Raw genomic sequence first — 20,195 nt, 5'->3', positions numbered from 1 at the left:
CCAGTTGTAGAGAGCATACGGTCAACCTCGGCTAACACAGTCATTCCGGTCATGGACAAAGTTTTCTCCATGTTTGGGATCCCCAGAGTTGTGAAAACTGATAATGGTCCCCCATTCAGCAGTGACCAGTTCTCCCAGTTTGCAGAGCATCTAGGATTCCACCACCGCCGGATCACACCGCTGTGGCCTCAAGCTAATGCTCCAGCTGAAAGATTCATGCGCACCCTAGGCAAAGCTATTCGTGTGGCCGAAACACAAGGCATTCCCTGGAAACAACGACTGAACATCTTTCTACGCGAGTATCGATCCACACCTCACAGCACTACGGAAAGATCACCTGCTGAACTGTTGTTCCAACGTAAGATGTACACAGTCAGTCAGCAAGACCGCATGGACAGCGTGTATACGAAGCTCGGAATAAAAGCCTGTTGCAGTGCATCAAGTCGTTGTTCGTCTGGGTCATAATTACAATACAGAAACATTACAATGTCTGCCCTGTATGAAGCTGGGTGCATCACAGCACACCATCTCTGCTCATGTGTGTGCTTTGTCTCATCATCCATTTCTGCCTCACTAACCTCTTGTTCTCCTCTCTGGTGAGACCCTTACCCTGGGGCTATTTTTATCCCATCCTCTCTAAGAGAATAAGGAATTCCAGTGGCAAACGCAATCAGTGGGCTCCACTTCTAACCAGTCCCCAGCTGCATTTGCTGTCAAATTAAAAGTGGTTTGTTCTCTTTCTTTTAGCGCTCTAGCATCTTTTCTTATACCCATATCCCCTTCCCTTATCTCCAATCTCTCGCCTGCTAGCTTTGCTCTGTTCAGCTTGAGAGTAGCTCTCTCTTTCTCTTGAATGTTCCTCTCCTTTCACCTTTTCCTGCGCCACCTCTTCTCCTCTGTCTTCTTTCCTGTTTTATGTTGCTCTCAGACCCATTTCTTCAGGGTCGGCCTGCCACTGTTCATTTTGAACAACATGCCATCTAACTTTAGAAACTGCTCCGTATGCATTTGGTGCTAAGGAGTGTTCTTTTTCACTGGGTTTTCAAACTGGAGTTTTTCGTCTTCTTTTTGAATGAAGAATAAATCGCACAGCAACCACATGTAGTACATTAAAGATATGCAGATGTATGGAGAGGCGAGACAGGGCTTCAAAGCATCACAAATGTTGCTCTTCTATTATTGAAACATATGTACTGCAGTTATCAAAGAGCAATCCAAAGAGACCCGACTCTGGCACAAGAGAAAGGTGTGTGCAAAGAAATTGGTTTAATTTGACACCCCGTCAGTTATGCGGTTATATACTGCATATGTTAAATCAACCGATGTTAACGCTGTTTTTCTTTTGACACTTACAGCTCTGCAAACGGACAGTTTGAGGAATTATTTTCAAATCTTTCTTTCATTTATCCTCCAATAAAGCTGTTTGTATGAGGACCATGTTTTCAAATCAATGTTGTTTTCATTAATATCTGGTGATTGATGTCATTGAAATCTGGAGCTCAGAATCCTCTTGACGTGTTTCATCTTCATACATATGAGTACAGTGAGTATACCGGTGTTTGCCCTCACAGCTGTGGTCAGTGGTCTGAGAACATGCCAAATGTGATTTCACACTGGCCCTACTGCCACGAGGCCTCCAGGGACCACAGAGCGTGCTTTATCAAAGACGACACAACACAGGGCTTTAAACAGAAAGGAAGGAGATAGTTTATTTGAAATGTACAAAAGCTATATACACACTCACGCAAACCCACACACACAGAGCACAGTAAAGGTGAATGGTAGCATACACACAAACATCTGAAAGGCTACTTAGAAGTTCAGCAACATAATAAAACGGAGGAATTTGCAGGGCGAGTTCCACGGTCCTGTCCGAAACAGGATTACTTTATCAAAGTCTGTCCCTTCCTGGACTCTCTGCAGTTCATCCAGAGCCCAGGGGAGGTATGTGGTGCAGTGGAGGGGGGTGGTATGAATGTGTTAATTAGGATTGGCTCACTACTGAGAACACACAGAGGTACTTGTATATTCTTTTAGAGAATACTCTTCAGACACAGGGGTTCATATGCCCTGATAGACTAGCACAGACGCACATCCTTGTCCTGTTCAATCATTTACCTTTGTGAGATGGGACCGCTGAGAGTTAATGCCTCTGATCCAGAGGGCAAAGAAGTAAATCTGATTTTACAGTGCCATCCCCAAGAGCTCAGACCACCATCAAAAAGCACTTCATATCTGTGGATCATAATGTTGTGCAACCACGTGTTCAAACTAGGGCTGTCAAATGCAGATTTTTGTGACTCACAATAAGTCTTGACTTCCTGGTTGAAGGATATAAATTACGCATTGAATTTCATGAAAGGTCATTTCAAATGTTTAATGAACTCAGAATCGCTCTCAGCCTTCATTTCAAAATCTACGTGTAACTGAAACTCAGCGATACAAAGACAGGTTGTGCAGGAGACAGGTCATTGTAATGCCACTTCTTTGCCATTTTGTTATGCTGCAAGATTAAATTAAGTGCATGAATACATGTGTTTTTGGATCAACTTCTGCATGCATATTGTGTTTGTGGGTGCTGACTGTTCATTCAGCTCAGCGCTTTAAGTCCCTGCATGTATGGTGGTGAAGGGAAAGGCTCAACAAACTGTAGGTCTGTGATCATCTACCTGCGTAAAAAATGACACACATTACTCTGTATGTCCTTCTGAGCCATGTGAAGTATTAACCATGTCACAAACAAATTCAGCTTTTTCATTCATTTTCACAACTGCTTTTTTACAGTGTGTCGGGTTCCCGCTGCACTCTTCACGCATCTCACATGCCGTAACAAACAGCTCCCTCTTGTGAGGAGATCCTTTGCAATCCACATGGTTAACAAAGACAAAAACTAAAACAATAACTGAAAATGATTTCATTATCCATTGGGAATATATAGTAGGAGTCCATATGTTACTTTACCTTTGACAGCCCTAGTTTAAACATTGAAAGTCTACAGCATAACTTAAAGCAAGTACCATACAGTATGATCGATACACATACAAGTCTTCATGAGAAAACATTATCTAATGTCCATTTCCTGGTAACTCTGTTTTCCTGTCGTACTCAGATGTTGATGTGAACTGCTTCCAGTGCACCACTTTGTAAAGGGCTATTACACCAGCAAATACTGAATGGCAATTGTTTGTAGATGCATTTATATACCTGTGTGAAGGTAAAATGTATGGCTTTTTAACACATAATGGTAGAAATAGTCCTAAAGCCTAGCTATACTTACTATTCTTTTTTTTTAAAGTAACATAATCTCAAGCGAATATTACAAGACAAGCATATTACCATGAACAGTGAAGAAAAACATGTCTGAAATAGCCAGTATTGCATTATTCAATCAGTGCTTTGTGTAGTCCATATATTCCTGATGCAGAACGGGTTAAGACTGGATGGATGAAGAGGTGTTTGATTGCTCTCAGCTTATCATGTTGAGGAACTTGCTTTCTTCAGCCAAGGCTGTGAGCATGGAGTTCATGTCACCGATGGCCATGTTGCCAATCCCTGCCGGTACAGACGCAAGGGTGACAGAGTTGCGGGGGGTGGTGAGACGTGAGGAACTCTGGGAGAGGCTCTGCAGGAGGCCAGGACTCAGGGTGCCCGACATTAGGCTGGAGTGGTCCCCATCATCTAGCATGGTGTCAAAGTCAATCTGGGCATGCTCCGTGCCACCGGATCCGCTCGTGGAAGAATCCACAGTGCTGCTCGAGACGTGGTTGACTCCTGGTGAGGCCATGTTGGCTGCAGCAGTGGTGTTGCTAGCAGGAGCCTGACTAGCACTGGGGGACATGGGGGCATCAAAGCTGACTAAAGCTGGCTCAAACATATGAATCTGACCCGTGTAGAGCACAGCAGAGTTTGGATTTGCAGAGCTGCTGTTGTGGGCTGCTGAGCCACTGGGCCTCTTTGGGCTCGCCTCTGACGTGTCAGTACCACAACTGGGGTTCAAATCAGATGACTTGGGTATTCGGTTTGGTTGCATCATGCTAGACCCAGTCTGTTGTCTGGCAATAGACTTGGGCTCTATGGGAGGCCTGGGTTGTAACATTCCTCTGCCTCCATTATGGATATTGGGCTGCTGAGAGACAACACTGTAATTTTGCTGCTGATCCACTTGGTTCACATGACAATACCCGTCAGCCTGTGTCCTTGCTTTGCAACTTTGCAGTTCTGGAGCTGCCACATTGTTCCGGGTAGGTCTCACGCTAATGCTCCCAGATATAGAATTTGGGATTGCCTCTTGGCCAAACCCTTGCTGAGGACTCATTTGCTCACTGAAGTTTGCACTGTTGCATTGCCTCTGTTGCTGATGCTGCTGGTGGGAGATGTTCATCAGCCTCTGGCTGTTGTGGTTCGCATACCCCTGCATAGACATATTCTGACTCATAGGCACTACTTGCTGATTGCTACCCAGGCCTTGACCTTGTCCCTGGAAGGATCCAAAAGTATGCCTCTGCTGAACAACAGCTAGGTTCCCTCTCAGAGGATGCTGTTGTTGTTTGGAGAGGTTGTTTGTGGAATCCACAGTGCCTGAGCTCACCTCGTTCCATTGCACCGGCATGTTGGTCTTGTTCATATTGCCCGGTGGTGATGAGAAGGACTGATGGGAGCCACCGGGACCCATCTGGCAGGATTGCATGTCCTGACCAGACTGAGTCATGGTGGCATCCGCCATGGCCATCCTCCTCTGAGCATAAAATGATGCTGGTGGGGCCATGCCTGTCTGGTAGCCCTTAGTCTGATTGTTGGAATGGTAATCCACTTGCCCCAAGTTGTGACCTGAAGGGCCAGAATTCTGGGACCTAAGGTATTGCACCACATCATCTGGAAGCACCATGTCATCCTCTCCACCCTGCTCCCCTCCAATCATCACACCATCCACTGCCATGTTTTCCATGGCTACATTCTCAGAAATGCTGGGTGGTCTGGGGGCAAATGGGTAGCGTTGCAGGCTGCCATCAGAGCGAGTGTAGCCCTGCATAGCCATGGCCTGGTGGCGTTCAGCTGACGGACCATTCATGGGGTTCATGCTGTTCATGCTGTTGTAGCGCTGAACCCTCGGAAAGGACAGAGGGTCCAGAGTGGGACGACGCACTGGATCACTGGCACGACGTGGAAGGTTGGTGGGTACCTCATGGGGCATCATGCTCCGCGTGCCATATCCTATATCACTGCATCGCCGTGGCACAGTTCCAGGGTGTGGCTGATGGAATGAGTGCGACATGCCTTCCTGGGAGTCACTGTAGAGTGCCATGCGTGTCCTCAGGCTCATTCGATCGATATTTGGGAGAGGAGTAGGTGGAGCTCCACCAATGGCAGCAGCATACTTTGCCTTAAGTCGATAATGCTGAGCTGGTGTCAGACTAAGGACACTGGGGAGACCTCCTCCACTGACACCACCACCTCCACAGTGGCTAGCCTCGCTGGAGCGGCGAGACAGATCAGTGGAGATGGGGTCATAGGAGTCGGCCGAACTGATATTGTTGTGGCGGTTAGCACTAAACTGGGACGCCTCACTGGAGCGGCGGCTGGAGTAGCAGGGTGAAATGCCGGAGGAGCGCCGACTCATGGTGTAAGCTGAGCTGATGGTGCTGGTGGTGCTGTCCCGGCGCTCATTCAGCTGGTTCAGTAGTGTTATTTCAGATGAAGACAGGTCACCCATGCGTTGGCCAGGGTACGAACCGCTTAAGTTACTGATCATGTTGGAGCTCTCCAGCAGGGAACCTGGCAGATACAAAGGACATTATTACATCATGACACCAACTCATTTACAATTGTTCAAGTGATTTACAGTTATAGACGAAGCATTTATGTATGTGGCTATTGGACTCACTCTACATGTAGACATGGAGTGATTCAGCCATCTTGCACCATCATCACCCTCACTGTCAAGGACTTAAAATACTACAGCAAACATATTTCCCCAGCCCACACTTACCGACTGCAGGTATGGGAGGCAGCTTCATGCTGTTGCGTTGGCCCTGCGGTGGCTGTGGTGCAGAGTTGACCCAGGGGCAGGAGTCCCTCACTGTCTTCAGCCTTTCCTTCTTGATGTTCTCCAGCTTGATGGTGACCGCGCCACCATGACCCACAGCTTTCCTCAACTGAAGCCCCATCCCAGCCTGCTGTCCCCCAGCGGTAACAGTGGAGTCAACCATGGGGCAATCGTCCTGCGCGCTGAGGTCCCCGAAGCTGCCCCCGCTGTGCAAGGCCATCTCTACTCCACTGTCGTTGTTGTTGGCGCTGCTGAGAGGCGACGGCTCACTGCTACATGACGAGTGGCCACCAGGACTGGACTGATATGTCTGGTTGAGGACAGCAGGGAGGAATTTGATGTAAGTGGAATAAATCAAACTATAGGAGCTTGATTTGAAATGACAGAGCTGTATTGTAAACTAGTAAATAACAAATGAAATTGAAAAATAAAAAAGGGAAATAATAAAAGCTATAGTGACATGCCAAGTTCAGAGAACTCCATTATATTCTACAACATTAAACAATCACCAGATATGAGAAATTCAGATTGTAATGGTGTCTCAATAACTAATGTGGGTCTATAGCTCCACACCTCATCAATCATACATGAATTTGATTTATTTACAACAAGAAAACAAGTGGATAATAGATGAGTTCTGTGAGCCACAATCCAGCAGTGATTGTAATTCAAACTGGACGAAAATGAACTAAAGTCTTGATCACAGCTTGATGCTGGCACTATTTGTTCAACACACATGCTAAAACAGTCCCAGCCTCTGCATATTAATGTGACAACGACTTTTATCATCGGCCGCCCACAGACGCTACTGCCAGAAATGACAGAAAAATCTAGTCTCATGTCTTATGTCTCCATACATGCATATATGGGCATCCCGTATACAAACGCGCATGTTTTACATCCGTGAAAATGAAGAATCATGCAAAAAGAACATTTTACATCATGTAAGAATGCACCGATGGAGCACGAAACATTCACACATCTTCCCATGCTGACTGCGACCAGTCAGAGAGACAGTTTGAGTGCTCACCTCAGTGATGTCTGTCCATTAGAAAGGTGGACTTGAGAGAAGCAAGTTCAAGCAACAACCAGAGAGGTGAGTTAGGAAGGATGCAGGCAGTACCAGCAGTACACATTTAACCTCAGAGCAATGTTAGTCGTTGCAAGTGAAAAGCAGGAAGATAATTGTGTCCTAAACATACAAAGGCAATCATATGCACCTGTTACATTGACAGGTGACGCAGTTCTTTTGGTGTGCACAAAGTGGTACATTTCCTCCACAATGCATTCAATCAAACTCCAAAGTTTATAGAAAAACAATCAATTTCCCGCACACAAATATTTGATGAACTCAGAAAGAGATTTGTGTGGGATGGCCTTTTTTAAATGTATGTGATCGGGACCCACCATAGAGTTCTCGGTCTTGATGGATTTGACTTGTAGGCAGTCTTCCACTCCTCTAGAGGTGCTGTTGGCCTCGATCTTGCCGTCCGCGGCTCTTGCACCGATCTTGGAATTCGCTTCGTTCTCCCCGTTGCCTTTGGGAGGCTGCGGTCTCGGAGGCGCGTCGCTTCGTTGTTTCTTGGTGACGTGGGCATCGGGTCCGTGGACTGTCTTAACATGCTTCCTGAGTGAGCTGGGGTCCGTGTAGCGCTTGGTACAGCCCGGAATCTTACACACATATGGTTTCTGCCGAAAGGGATTTAAAGATCAACTCAAATGAAATGATATTTGGTCTGTTACCACATACATATGTTCTCCTTTGGGCATAATATTATCTTAAATATTTGTTTGGTTTCATGATGCCACCCCAGAGCTTTGCATAACTCCCACTACACTAAGCTCTCAGCAGACTGTGGGTCAAATGCATGACGACCCACTGAATAAGTCAGCCGATCGATGGCTGTGCTTGAACAAACCTCATTAGAGTGTGTGCGGTTCTGGTGCTTGGCCCGGTCCGAGGCGTTGGAGAAGGCCTTGTTGCAGCCTTCGTGTTCACACACATAGGGCTTCTCCCCTGTGTGAGACCTGAGGTGGGTCTTGAGGTTCTCCAGGCGGGAGTAAGCTTTCGCGCAGCCTTCAAACTGCAGAGATGGAGATAGACGGATAGACAGTGAGACGGAATGCATGAGTGCTGTGCTCTTCTGTCTGCAGCTGGCAGGAGAAAAACTAAAGAAATACACAGAAAACAACAACAACAAAAAAGTGAGTTGCAGTTTTTAAATGTAATCTAGTCTTGGACTCGTGCCCGCCTACTGTGACATGCCACACAAACGCAAAGCAGTGCTACAGTTTGGTAAAAGAGGCTATTATGCGAAATATCTAAACGGAGTGTGAAGTGCGGTAGCGCTGCTGTGCTTTGCTGAGACAAAGAGGAGTCTGTGTTTAGCCTTTGTGTTCACTTGTGCTGTACAAGCTGTAATTTGGTATTCCTTCTGAGCAGTCATTGTGAACATAATTGGCTTTGAAATGAAAAGAGAATCAAACTAGACGGGCGCAGATATCGGATATACAAGTCAGAAGATTCTCCATTGGAGACGAGGCTTAAGGGAGCTGGAGTGTTGTGAGAAGACGCACGTGGGATTTGTGCAGAGAATACACAGCCTGGTCTTAATAAGAACCCACGGCCCCCTGCTTGTCTGCAGATTTTAATTACACGTCAATCAGCTTTCTTCACTCTCTCCTTCACAAGTCGTCTGTTTTAATGCATTCACAAGAGCAAGCTTTGAAGCCGAGCAAACATGCCCTCCATTTGATCTTCACACAGCAAATGAAGGCTTCAATGAAACCCTCATGATTTGGGAAATATCACGGATTCGAAGCACAAAGAAAATCACAAGAACATGTTCTTTGGGCAAAAGCAAGTTAAAGCACGGAGCCGGTAGAGCCGGTAGGGCTGCTAGTGAGTGAGTTCTAGTTCCAGTGGCCATCCAGTTAACCAGACAGTTAACCCAGAGATGCATGGGTGCAATCCTGCATACCCCAGGACTTCAATGACCCGGCATTTACAAAGCACTTATAAAAAGCCATTTATTAAAATCTGATCACCGGAGATTTAAAAAAATGATATCAACAATAACAAGCACATATAAATCTATTTTTGTAAGGGGGTTTTGCAGACTCAGACAATAAAGATAGTTATAATAATGTCTATTGTTGCTCTGGAGAAGCTTTTTTAAGTCTCACAAAATAACCCGAATGATGTCATTGTGATGTCATCAGGGTATGTCGGCTTTTGCTCAAAGACAAAAGCCTGCATTATAGACTGGGAGCGTGGGAAGTTTAGGTCGGGAGGTTCTATCAAAAGATACAATTGGTTGCATTATGGGAAATGTAGGATCCAGTGCTTTTGATGAACAGTCAGGATATTTCGGCCTCAGCTGCTTTGATTTTGACGATTCCTTTTTAAAATCGGTCTCTGGTATGTCCCCCAATTCCAAAGAAAAGTTCACACTAAATTACTGGAGTTCACTTTTAAATGCAGCAGCCAATCAGTGAAGTTAAGCAGCTCGTTGCTAACATATCACCACGGCGTTTTGCAGGGATACGAGGTACTTACTGTGCATCTATGCGGCTTCTCCCCTGTGTGACGCCTCATGTGGACCACCAGCATGTACTGAGCCTTGAAGGGCTTCTGCTCCCGTGAACACTCCTCCCAGCGGCATACAAACTCCTTCTTCTCACCGTGGATGTGGTCATTGTTGATGTGCTGAGGACACAATTTGAATTCAAGTAAATCTCCACACCGTAGCATCACATACGCCTGTGTAACAGAGTTAATGATTCCACTTGCCATCCTGGCCATTGGTTGCTAGTATTACTATATTATTTAAGTTATTGCTGATCCTTATCATTTTCATATTATTTCCTTGTTTAAATATCATTTACAACGTATCATTAGTTCCCCATGGAGACAAGTGGGTTGTGTGTAACAGCGCCCTCTGCTGGCTGCTTGCAGACTCTAGTGGTGCGCCCCGCTTTCATGAACTGGTCTGAAGCTGTTTTCATGGTAGCTTGACCTGTGACAAGCACCGTTGTGAAACATCTCATTCGATGTCTGATGTACATATATATATATATATATATATAGATATATAGATATATAGAGATGTCTAGAAGTCCCTTTTTGGTCGTATAATTGTTTTAATTTATAATTTCTAGAGCAAATGGTTTTAACTGATTTAGCATTTAGCATTTAGCATGAGTAACATGCTAACAACAGTTAGCTTAAGTATTTGTCCCTTTTGATTGAACAGTGTTCCGGAGCTTGTGACCACAACGTTGTCTGTGAGAGTCACTGAAGCTGTTCTGTCTTTTACCAGCAATATTCTGTCCGATGAATAAACGTCTGGTTGGAGCCATCAAAATATATCGTGTCCTGAATTAAACACAACGCAACGGAGAGTACGCAACTGCTACACCTGCGTTACTGCGATAAGTTGTCAGAATGGAGACAGGACACCAAGTGTGTGTGAGCATGTGTGTGTATTAATTAAAACGAGACAGAAAATTCTTGTCCTTTTCCCACCAGAGGAGTCTCGCTCTTTCACGTGTCCATGCATTTGCATCCACACACACACACACGCACACGCGCACGCACACACACACACACACAGACACACACACAGACAGACACACACACACACACACACACACACACACACACACACACACACACACACACACACACACACACACACACACACACACACACACACACACGCACACATTGTGGCTGATGATGCCATCCGTTATGGCTGACAGTTATTCTGCATTTGTCAACAGGAAACAAAAACTATAAAAGCTTGTTTTGTTTTTTCAGGCTCTGTGTGTCTCTCTGTGTGTGTGTGTGTGTGTGTGTGTGAGGAACTTCCTCAGACCCCAGTAGAAGGGATCAGGAAGAGGGTAACCCACTTGTTTTTATCTTCCATTCCCCTTACTTTTAAGGGATCAGGAAGTCAGTGAGGGACACACAACGTTTCCTGTGCGATGCTTAAATTGAAAACCTTTGTATTAGCTTGTGAAGTAATTTCAGACAAATGACATTTCAAACCTAAATGTGGAATCTCAGGGAATTCTCTTTTAAATGTTCCATCTTCACTGCAAATTACCGGTACACACCCTTTCTCTGTCCTTTTACAATGAATAATGTATACTGATGGAGAAGGAGGCAGTCAGTTACGCCTACTACAATGTGTACAATGTGTACAATGTGTACAATGTGTACAATGTGTACAATGCGCCAGCGTACCTTCACCGTTATCTTAATTATGCCCTCTGACACAACAGCTTTTTATCAAACTCAAAAGACTTACATTGCAGACAAACCACTGTCACACACATACACACACGGTTCTGAACAGACGCACTTAAAACCCTCATCCCGTGCACCACAGCAAATATCCACACACCCAGAGGAACCGCTTCATTTCCTGAGGCCATCCAGGCCCACAACGCTCCACTTATGTGGCCACTTCTCCACCAGCGCAAAAGCTCAGAGGTTGTCGATTCTGCTGAGATGTATTTTGGGTGAAGGATGAGGAATGGAAATGAGCAGAGGCCTCTATTTTCAGGTTACACACGGCTGTGAATCCGTCATTAGGGGGCTCTTGACAGCATTACTTTGGTGAAGCAGAAGCCAGAAGAACCCGTGTGTGTGTGTGTGTGTGTGTGTGTGTGTGGTTTCTTTCTTTCTGATATTAACCTTGTGTGAAACGCTGGGTGTACTGAGGGAGATGGCTATTCAAATTTCTGTTTTTTTAAAAAAGTGGATAGAAAGCAGAGGCCTTTAAAAAAACACATTGTCCTGTGAAGATTTAAAAATGTGTTGGCCTCACATTGTCCAAGATCAAACCAGCGATCCTCTGCTGGCCCACTCACTAATCCTGGCAAGCTCTCACAGAGCTGGCTTGGGAGCTGAGGTTTGGCCAAAGGTTCTTAAAGGTAACTCTGGTCCTGACCCGTTCCCCACCACTTCCCATCCGTCTGCGGACCTGACACATGCCCACCGCTCTGACGTGACTGGCAGCGTGAGGTTCCGGAACTCCAGAGCTTCTGGGGGGGTGTTGGTAAGAGTTAGGGGTTAGGGGTCGTGGGGCTGAGGGGTGGGCGGGTGGGACGTGGGGGCACAGCTGCAGAGCCCGGGCTTGAACGTGGCGAGAGCCGGCAGGCTCATTAACGTTGCGCGTGTCAACCCAACAGGAAAGGACGAGTTACTGGTCAGGCTGACCGGCTTCAATCGGCATGGATTTAATGAGGAGAGTTGTTTGAACTTTTACACAAACAAAACGCATGCTTCTGATGGCACAGTTTGGAATTGACTTTCACTATGGAAACGAATAAGGTCGATGAAACATTGGACAGTTTTCACAGCAGACTTCTCGTTGTTATGTTCAAAGAGCTGTATGAGCTGCAATAACACAGAGCGAGCCATTCAACGCACTCACATGCACAAGCTGGTCCTGGGTGTCGTACTCCTTGGTACAGCCCTCCCAGTGGCAGTTGGTCTCGTATATGGCCTCGGGCTCCTGTTTGCACTCGTCTTTATCCAGATCCTCACTCAGGTCCAAGATCCCCCCACAGTGGTCCTGGAGAAAGCAGCCCGTTGTCAGAACAGAGAGCACAGATGTGTGCATCCAGAAACGTGTATAAATGACTAAAATAAAAAGATACAGACAGACTGCAGCTTTCACCTGAAACTGTGGTTAAGATGTTGCAGAAGCAGTCCGTCGTGTTTTGCATCTCTCTTATGTTATCTGGTACTTAATCCTAATGAGTTGTTGCCTGATCTCACTGCGTGACAACACCTTTAGTCATTGATTAAAGCTGCATTCTTATTCCCTACCTGTAATCAATGACAGCCAAATTGCAGTTTAAGAGGCGACTGTTTTTCCACTGTAAATGGCTGAAGCTGTGATAAAGATAGTTAAAAAAAATCCATGCACATCAAGGTCATGAAGTAGACTCCAGGAAAGGAAATCAATCATGTTTGGAATGTGCAACCTGGAAAAGTTATACTTAAGATTTGCTTTTTGTTTTCAAGATTCTTCAGCACGATTGTCTGATTGTCGTACCTGAGAGGACGGTGAGATGGGCAGCGGACCCTCTGCCTCCGTCTTAACCTTTGACCTCTTGGTGGTCAATGGGTTGACTGTGCTACTCACTGCTGGGTCTCCGCTGGCATTCTGAAGGACAGGGTTGAAGAGGCACACGTTTATTTTCCCCCACTGTCTTTTCAAGCAGGAAAGGAGGTTTTCAATCATTTTGTCATTCATGCTTGTAAATGAAAGGAAACCAAAAACAACCAATCACTTTCTCAACAATTCAGTCATTCATAATCTATAAGTGAATCATTCCATTACATCAACAGACTCCACACAGTCAGATGGGAATCAGATAACAGAATCAAGGAGATGCCACGCACATTTCCTTTTGGCTCGCTCGTCCACTGCAAAGAGATGTGTGGAGGCCATGAGTCAGACTGGGACCCGCCGTCGAGACTAAACAGTTTAGACTGCTTTATGATCGCCAAAGCCACAAGGAAATATGAAAGAAGAGGAGTTATTGCCCTCGGTACAGAGGGGGAAGGCGGCAGGGTCGGGATTGTGTGTGTGTGTGTGTGTGGGGGGGGCTTTGATTCTAAGACGACAACACACAAGGCCTGTTAAAGCTCGAATGGAGACAAAAAGAAAGGAAAGATATCAAACGTAAAGCAGCTGATAAATGATTGTGCATGTGTGTGTGTACATTAAGGTTCATTGGAGGGGTCCAATACAAGAGGGGGGGGTCTCCTAATCCCACCCAGACGCTGCAGTGCAGTTCGGCATTTCTGGGGGCCTCCATGATTCATTCCGTTGGCTGAAAGCCAAGAGGGAAATATGGTTCTGATCACTGCTGAAACGGAGCCGAATGTGTGTTTGTGCATGTGTGGGAATCGGGGGCTGTCTTCTTTGTGTGTGTGTGTGTGTGTGTGTGTGCGAGAGTAAGCAACAAGGTGCAAACATACCCTCTCAGATACTCTCAGTGTGTGTAAGCAGCCAGCGTGCTGACACAGAGCTGGAGGCAGTTGATAGTGTGAGGCGGAGTGATTCACTGAGTGTGAAGTTTACATTACGTTACGCTGTGGTGTACACAGAGGGCTGATACAGAGAACGGGGGGACAGTAGGAAGTAAGACAGATGGCACTGGGAGGAGGGAGCCTCGTGCATATTTCGGACTTGAGACAATTTACAAAAAAGACTTCATTCATGCCTACTTGTAATTTTAGGCTGCATATCATACAGAGCAAGCCTTCATCCTCAGTTCTGAATACGTGCTCGGACAATTGGTCAATTTGTTGACATCAAATGAAACCACGGCATGCTTGATTCCAGTATTAGTCGGTTCAATATATCTGTTGGAGAAAAGTATCTGTTCAAATATGTCACCTGTTGGCTCTGTGAGCTTGTGATGGACATTTTTAAATGAAGAAATTTGTTTTTTTTGTCCTCGTAGTTCAACAATCAGCCATGTTTATTTTTAATGTGATGTCTCATTGTTTTCCATCCTGAACTTAGCCCAGATTGTCAAAACTACTGAATCGCTACCCACATCTCTTGAAATAGGTTTGCTGAGTTCATCGTATTGACGGCTGTTTCCCCGGTACCGATACAATACCAGTATTATACGGATACATGCTGGATACAATGCTGGATCAGGTATTGACGAGTACTTGAGTCTGTGCACCGATCCGATATCATGTTACCATATCAGCTCATTTAGGCTACACAGGAACAACAGCAACACGTTGCACTCGCTCCCCGATCTGTTTATCCTGCCGATCGCTACTGCACAGCTCTCCCCAAAGAGAAAGAAGCGAGATGGATCACTCCTTAGCTACTTTCATCATCGATGTTTCACCCAGCATTCCTTCCTTTGAGTCATCTCACTCCTTCCCCATATCTGTTGAGTGTTGCACATGTGCGGTACCGTACAGGCACGCGAGCCAAATGTCAGCAATTTGACAATATTTAACACTTTATCAATAAAATGGCGACATGTTTTCAACACACAGGTCGGTACTCGCTATCGGCCGATTCGCACGTTCAGGTATCGGAATAATGGGAGCTAAGGTAAGAAAGATTGAAGGAGAAAGTATATACTATTCCCTTGAATCTGAGCACTATTTGTGTGCGAGTGTCACATTGAAAGGTAGAAATGCTTCCATTCCTACCTGGTTGGCTTCAGAGTTGGAGCTGTTGTGGGAGGTGGTCATAGGTGAAGCAGTGAGGGGGTGCTGGCGAGCAGAGAAAGAGGACGGTGATGGTTGAATGAGAGGAGGTGTGTGGCCGAAGGCGTTGAGACTCCTCTGCTGGTTCAACAGCTGCTGGTAAGCCACAGGGTTGATGGGATGAGGGAAGCTGAACGAGGGACTGAGCAGGAGAAAAAGAGAAAAGAAGTTATCCTGTGGTAATGGGATGGATAACGTTGTCTCGTGGCTAATAGGCTAAGACTAAACCCAAACATGAATCAGATTTGAAAGAATTCCAACTGAGCCACCATGTGCTAGGCTACTGGCATGCTGATTGGATGCAAACAGGATGCTTGTAGCATGTAGTATCAGCTTGCAGTGTCCTACTAGCATGATAGCTTGTATGCTAATAGTTCAAAGATAAGGCCGGCCTTATCTTTGAACTATTCCCCCTAAAAGACCAACACCTGCAAAGCATTAGTCTTCTCAGTACTTTCTGACTCTCCTTCCTTGTCTGTGGCTCAAATCCATTTGTTTTTACTGAACAGGAAAATCTGAAGCAATTTCCCCAAACAGCTGGGCACTGTAGTTTTTATTAAAGCGAACCCACACAGGAGTAAATAGCTCATTTGTTGGCCAGCGTCTGGCCATCGAGTCAGCGTGTAAGGGTCTGCCAATCCGGTCCCGTCGGTAAATGATGACTTTCTCAAGTACCACTCACGGCGAACGACTGTACGTATTCAGAGGAACTCGTATTTCATTCAGCCATTGTTAAAAAACAAGCCAGCAAAACCTGCTAGACCGTTAGCTAACATACAGAGAAGAAGAGAATTATTCTCCCTCCACTTACTCTCCAGCCACAAAAATACATCATCATGTCGACTAACAGACGTGCCTGTCCCCTTAAGGGCTTTGGCTTTACTGGATACAAATAGGGTAGTACTTCAAAACGTATAACTTGTTAAAGTACTGCTAATTATTGTCAGAGTTAAGTCTGCATCAATGGATTCCAGTAGATAAAGTTATATATAAGATATCTAAAATGTTTGTTGAATTGAATACTATAACGAGCGATAAAAAGCTTTTTTTTTTACCGCTATCTCTGATGAAATGTGTATATGCCTGTAAATGTGCGTATGTGCATGTTTGAGGATTGCTAGATATGCATGCACGTGTCTAAGTACCTGATCCCTCCGACTGAAAGGTGCCCATAGGAGCTGCTGGCGGCCGAGCTGGAGCGGGAGTTGTTGATGTAGGCCACCAGCGAGTTGGGCGAGGTGCGGATCATGGTCTGCAGGTCAATGCTGGCATCTGACAGCGGGGAGATGGACAGCGCCCTCTTCCTGCTCAGTCGGGGTGTCAGCCGGGGGCTGGAGAAGCGTGAAACTGGACACAGACGCAAGGAGACACAATAGAGACCATGTCAGCCATCTCGTCATCGCTACCTCCATGGACGACTTCAAAACAAATCGACCGCTTGCTGACGAATGAGACATGATGTCTCACATGCAGACAGCCCTGTCACAGTCACCAGGTTGGAGGACAAATGTGTTAATTCCTCGTACTTCCACTAAACCTCTACTGGCCTCAATAGAGACCAGCAGTTACCCTGGACCATGTTAGAAGAAACATTCAGCCCCGAGCATTCTAGTAGAGGTCACAGCCATGCTAAGCCACACTCTATCGCCTGCATCTCTCACACACACACACACACACACACACACACACACACACACACACACACACACACACACACACACACACACACACACACACACACACACACACACACACACACACACACACACACACACACACACACACACACACACACACAGCTCCCCTATTTAACATTCACGTCCTCTTATGCATAATGAATCGCCCCCAATCAGTCTCAGTAATTGCCGTGATAGCAATCTCTTTCAAACCGCTGTACTTGGGCAAGTTAAATGGAGGCAATTTAAACAAATTGATCTCAGAATACCATAAAAGAAAAGAACAAGGCTGACTCACAAAGGTAGCATTCATGGCCTTCCGCTAGATCTGGCTGGTGCACTATTTTCTTATTCGCATAGAAAAAGAGCACAAGAAAATGACGGGGGAGACTACTTTCCCATGAACTTGAAGAGAAGGCTATTTGTTTTTCCATTCATACTGATAGTCCATCATGCATGTGTATTTATTTCTTTTGTATTTCTGGGGAATACGTCTGTCCCACTCCCACGGACACAGAGACAGATCACTTGCTTGGGACCAACAGGTGCTGCTTTGAAGGGGTGTGGGGACAGAGAGCAGGACCGGCATGTGTGTCTTTGTGCGCACGTTGTAATTAGGTCTTACAGCAGACATCATCAGAGGCGCGAGAGGCAGGAAACTCATAATAGGCCCATCACAACTCACCTACGCACACATTTGCTGCACGTCAGCTTTGCCGCTGTCAATGTGTAGCCCACACCTGGTGGAACTCACAAACCCTCGAGCAAAATGAGCCCAGGCACCGCCGTAATCACCGCGCCAGACCTGCAGCCATAAACCAGGATCTGACTTCCAAAACTATTATGTTTGGAGGTGGCGAGTCGTAAAGCAGAGGCATATGCACTTAGTTAAAAAGGCCCCCGGGACGACAGACGACAGTAGTTTGGGGCCTGAAAAAAAAAAGGCCGGTGGAGATGATAGAGACGTCGTGTATGAAAGAGTTGGCAAAAACAACAAACGTTCCTCAGGAATGTGCCTCTTTAGGGCCAATAAATAAATGTGTCATCTTTATGCCCTGTATGTTAGCTACATACAGGAGGAAAGGAGGGAGATAGGAGGGAGATAGGAGGGAGCTAGGAGGATGATAGGAGGGGAGGAACAGAAAACACAGTGTGGAGAGGCAGGCCATTCTCCACTTGGACCGTCATGAATGAGGAGTTCATTCTGAGAAGCTATGCATCACGTACGGGTCGTGCAGCAGCAAGGATTTGCTATTTTTGCAGTGAGGCGAGCTGGCTGCAGATTTAATGGGAGATGCGTGTATTAATATTCCCCCTTTATAAAGCAGGAAACAGGCCTCACCGCCTGGCAGCCTGGCAGCCTGGCAGCCTGGCGCCTGCCTCACGCTTCTGGGCACTGTGCCCAAAACGCCGCCCTCCGCCTCCGTCGTCACAACCGCCCCCTCAATCTATAAATCCACCTCAGCTCGCAAGAATTCTCAACGCCGATACGCCTATAACGTCCGTCCTAAACCTCAGGTGCGAACAAGCTCGTATTTGTTTGTGCTCAGCGGTGTTGTTACTGGTCTAACCTACTTTTACCTGGAGCACATTTTAACAGCAATGTGCGCACACAACTCTCACCACGTGGTAAAGGAGTGTTTTATAGGTGGCGGTTATAATTGAAAGGGTGAGCAGGTTCCGGCAGGGAGTGAGAAAACAGATGTTGCACAGGCCATGGCGGCGCGGCAGTATGTGGTAACATGGCGTGTGTGTGTGTGTGTGTGTGATATGGGAGTGTGTCTATGTGTGGGACTGCATCGTGGGCTGGTAGTAATTGTGGGATCTGGATTTATATGGAGTCATAATTACAGCCGCTCCAGTGCACATCGATACAGTAAAGTAAAAAAAATATATATATATCAAAAAGGATGGGAGTGAAGAGTGTATGTGTGTGTGATTATTTTAAGCATTTGCCTGAGCTATTTCAACTGAAATGGCTTTGTGGAAAATGAAAACACTTTAATTGGAGGGCTAGCTCTCGGTGTCATCCCAGCCCGCGCACACGGAGCACCTCCTTGTAGGCAACGTAACTTCCCTAATACGCTTTGTGGAGGGGTATCAAATGGGCTGCATGTGGTAAAAGAAATGTTGTCTGCTGTTTGTGCAAAAAGACTAAATAGCCTGAGAGCATAGAGGCTGATGACAGCCAGAGGGAGAGGCGTTTCCAGAGGGAGGTGATGAGACGGACACAACGTTAGCTGGTGACACAACAGCAGCTAACGGTGCTGCACTTGGACCTGTGTGACCACGGTGTCAAGCAGCTGGTCAGCACTTTGTGTTTTGCGTTTAGAAATGTGAATCGTGTGCTTTCAAATAGCTAACCCATTGAGTAAGGGGATGTTGTGGGGTGTTGTGGGGTGTCGGGAAACATTGATCCAACTTATTAAGTTGCGATACTGATAGCGATGCCTGGTCTTTGGGTACCGGCCGATACCGAGAATCGGTACCTCCTTGTGGTCTATGGATTACACTCCGCCGCTCTACCCGCCTGGTGTTAAACGGACTACACTCGCCGTCAAGCTGCCAGCCTCCGGTGTCGAGCCACGGGACTCACACCGTCGATCTGTCTACTCTGGTATCGAGCCACGGGACTTCACGCCGTCAACTCACCAGCCCCCCGGTGTCGAGCCACGGGCCTCACACCGTCGATCTGCCGCTCGGGTGTCGGACCACGGGCTCCACACCTGCACGCACAGCCTAAATAAAACCTGATTAATATTCACTTCTGTCTCCTGTGGTCTTGCGTTTGGGTCCTACCTGTGAACTCCCGTGACAATGGTACATCAGCGACTTGGTAAAGAATCTTCAAAATGAACAGGAATTACAATTCAAGAGTAAATCTTTTAAATGCAGCAGATTCCACTACATATAGCATTAAAACATAGAATTGAATTGAATAGAGCGTCCCCACTGTCACGATACACTGGATATTTGAGTCAGTGTTCGTGATCCTGATATCTGATATCAGTACTGGTGCATCCTTCGGGCGGTGCACTGCTGGTCTTTTTTGGGGGTAAGTGAGTCCATGCCAGCAGGGCCCTAGGCCTCCACATCTTGAGCCAGCCTAGCTACCCCACAGGCCGGTCGGAGTGAGAAACATGTTTATTTTCCCTGCTAAATCTCACTAATACCAACACTGTGAATATTATTAGCGAGGGGGCTCGCG

The 20,195-nt window shown here is 46.3% G+C and overlaps 1 protein-coding gene across 1 annotated transcript in view; it reads right to left on the bottom strand.

Moving 5' to 3' along the window:
* Nucleotides 1-1,757: 1,757 nt before the first annotated feature.
* gli2a (GLI family zinc finger 2a) overlaps nt 1,758-20,195 on the bottom strand; it is a 90,198-nt gene continuing 71,760 nt past the window's right edge. The window contains exons 6-14 of the mRNA XM_079277452.1: nt 16,457-16,658; nt 15,255-15,453; nt 13,117-13,227; nt 12,490-12,630; nt 9,603-9,752; nt 7,963-8,127; nt 7,451-7,732; nt 5,987-6,353; nt 1,758-5,772 (exon numbers count right to left, since the gene is read on the bottom strand). Coding sequence (XP_079133578.1) covers nt 3,467-5,772; nt 5,987-6,353; nt 7,451-7,732; nt 7,963-8,127; nt 9,603-9,752; nt 12,490-12,630; nt 13,117-13,227; nt 15,255-15,453; nt 16,457-16,658 — 3,923 coding nt within the window. The 3' untranslated portion in view covers nt 1,758-3,466. The remainder of the gene's footprint in view (nt 5,773-5,986; nt 6,354-7,450; nt 7,733-7,962; nt 8,128-9,602; nt 9,753-12,489; nt 12,631-13,116; nt 13,228-15,254; nt 15,454-16,456; nt 16,659-20,195) is intronic.

This window comes from Melanostigma gelatinosum (genome assembly GCF_949748355.1).
Source record: "Melanostigma gelatinosum genome assembly, chromosome: 10".
Taxonomy (NCBI): domain Eukaryota; kingdom Metazoa; phylum Chordata; class Actinopteri; order Perciformes; family Zoarcidae; genus Melanostigma; species Melanostigma gelatinosum.
Note: the sequence above shows the minus strand (reverse complement) of the source record. Positions and strands in the feature narration are given on the sequence as shown.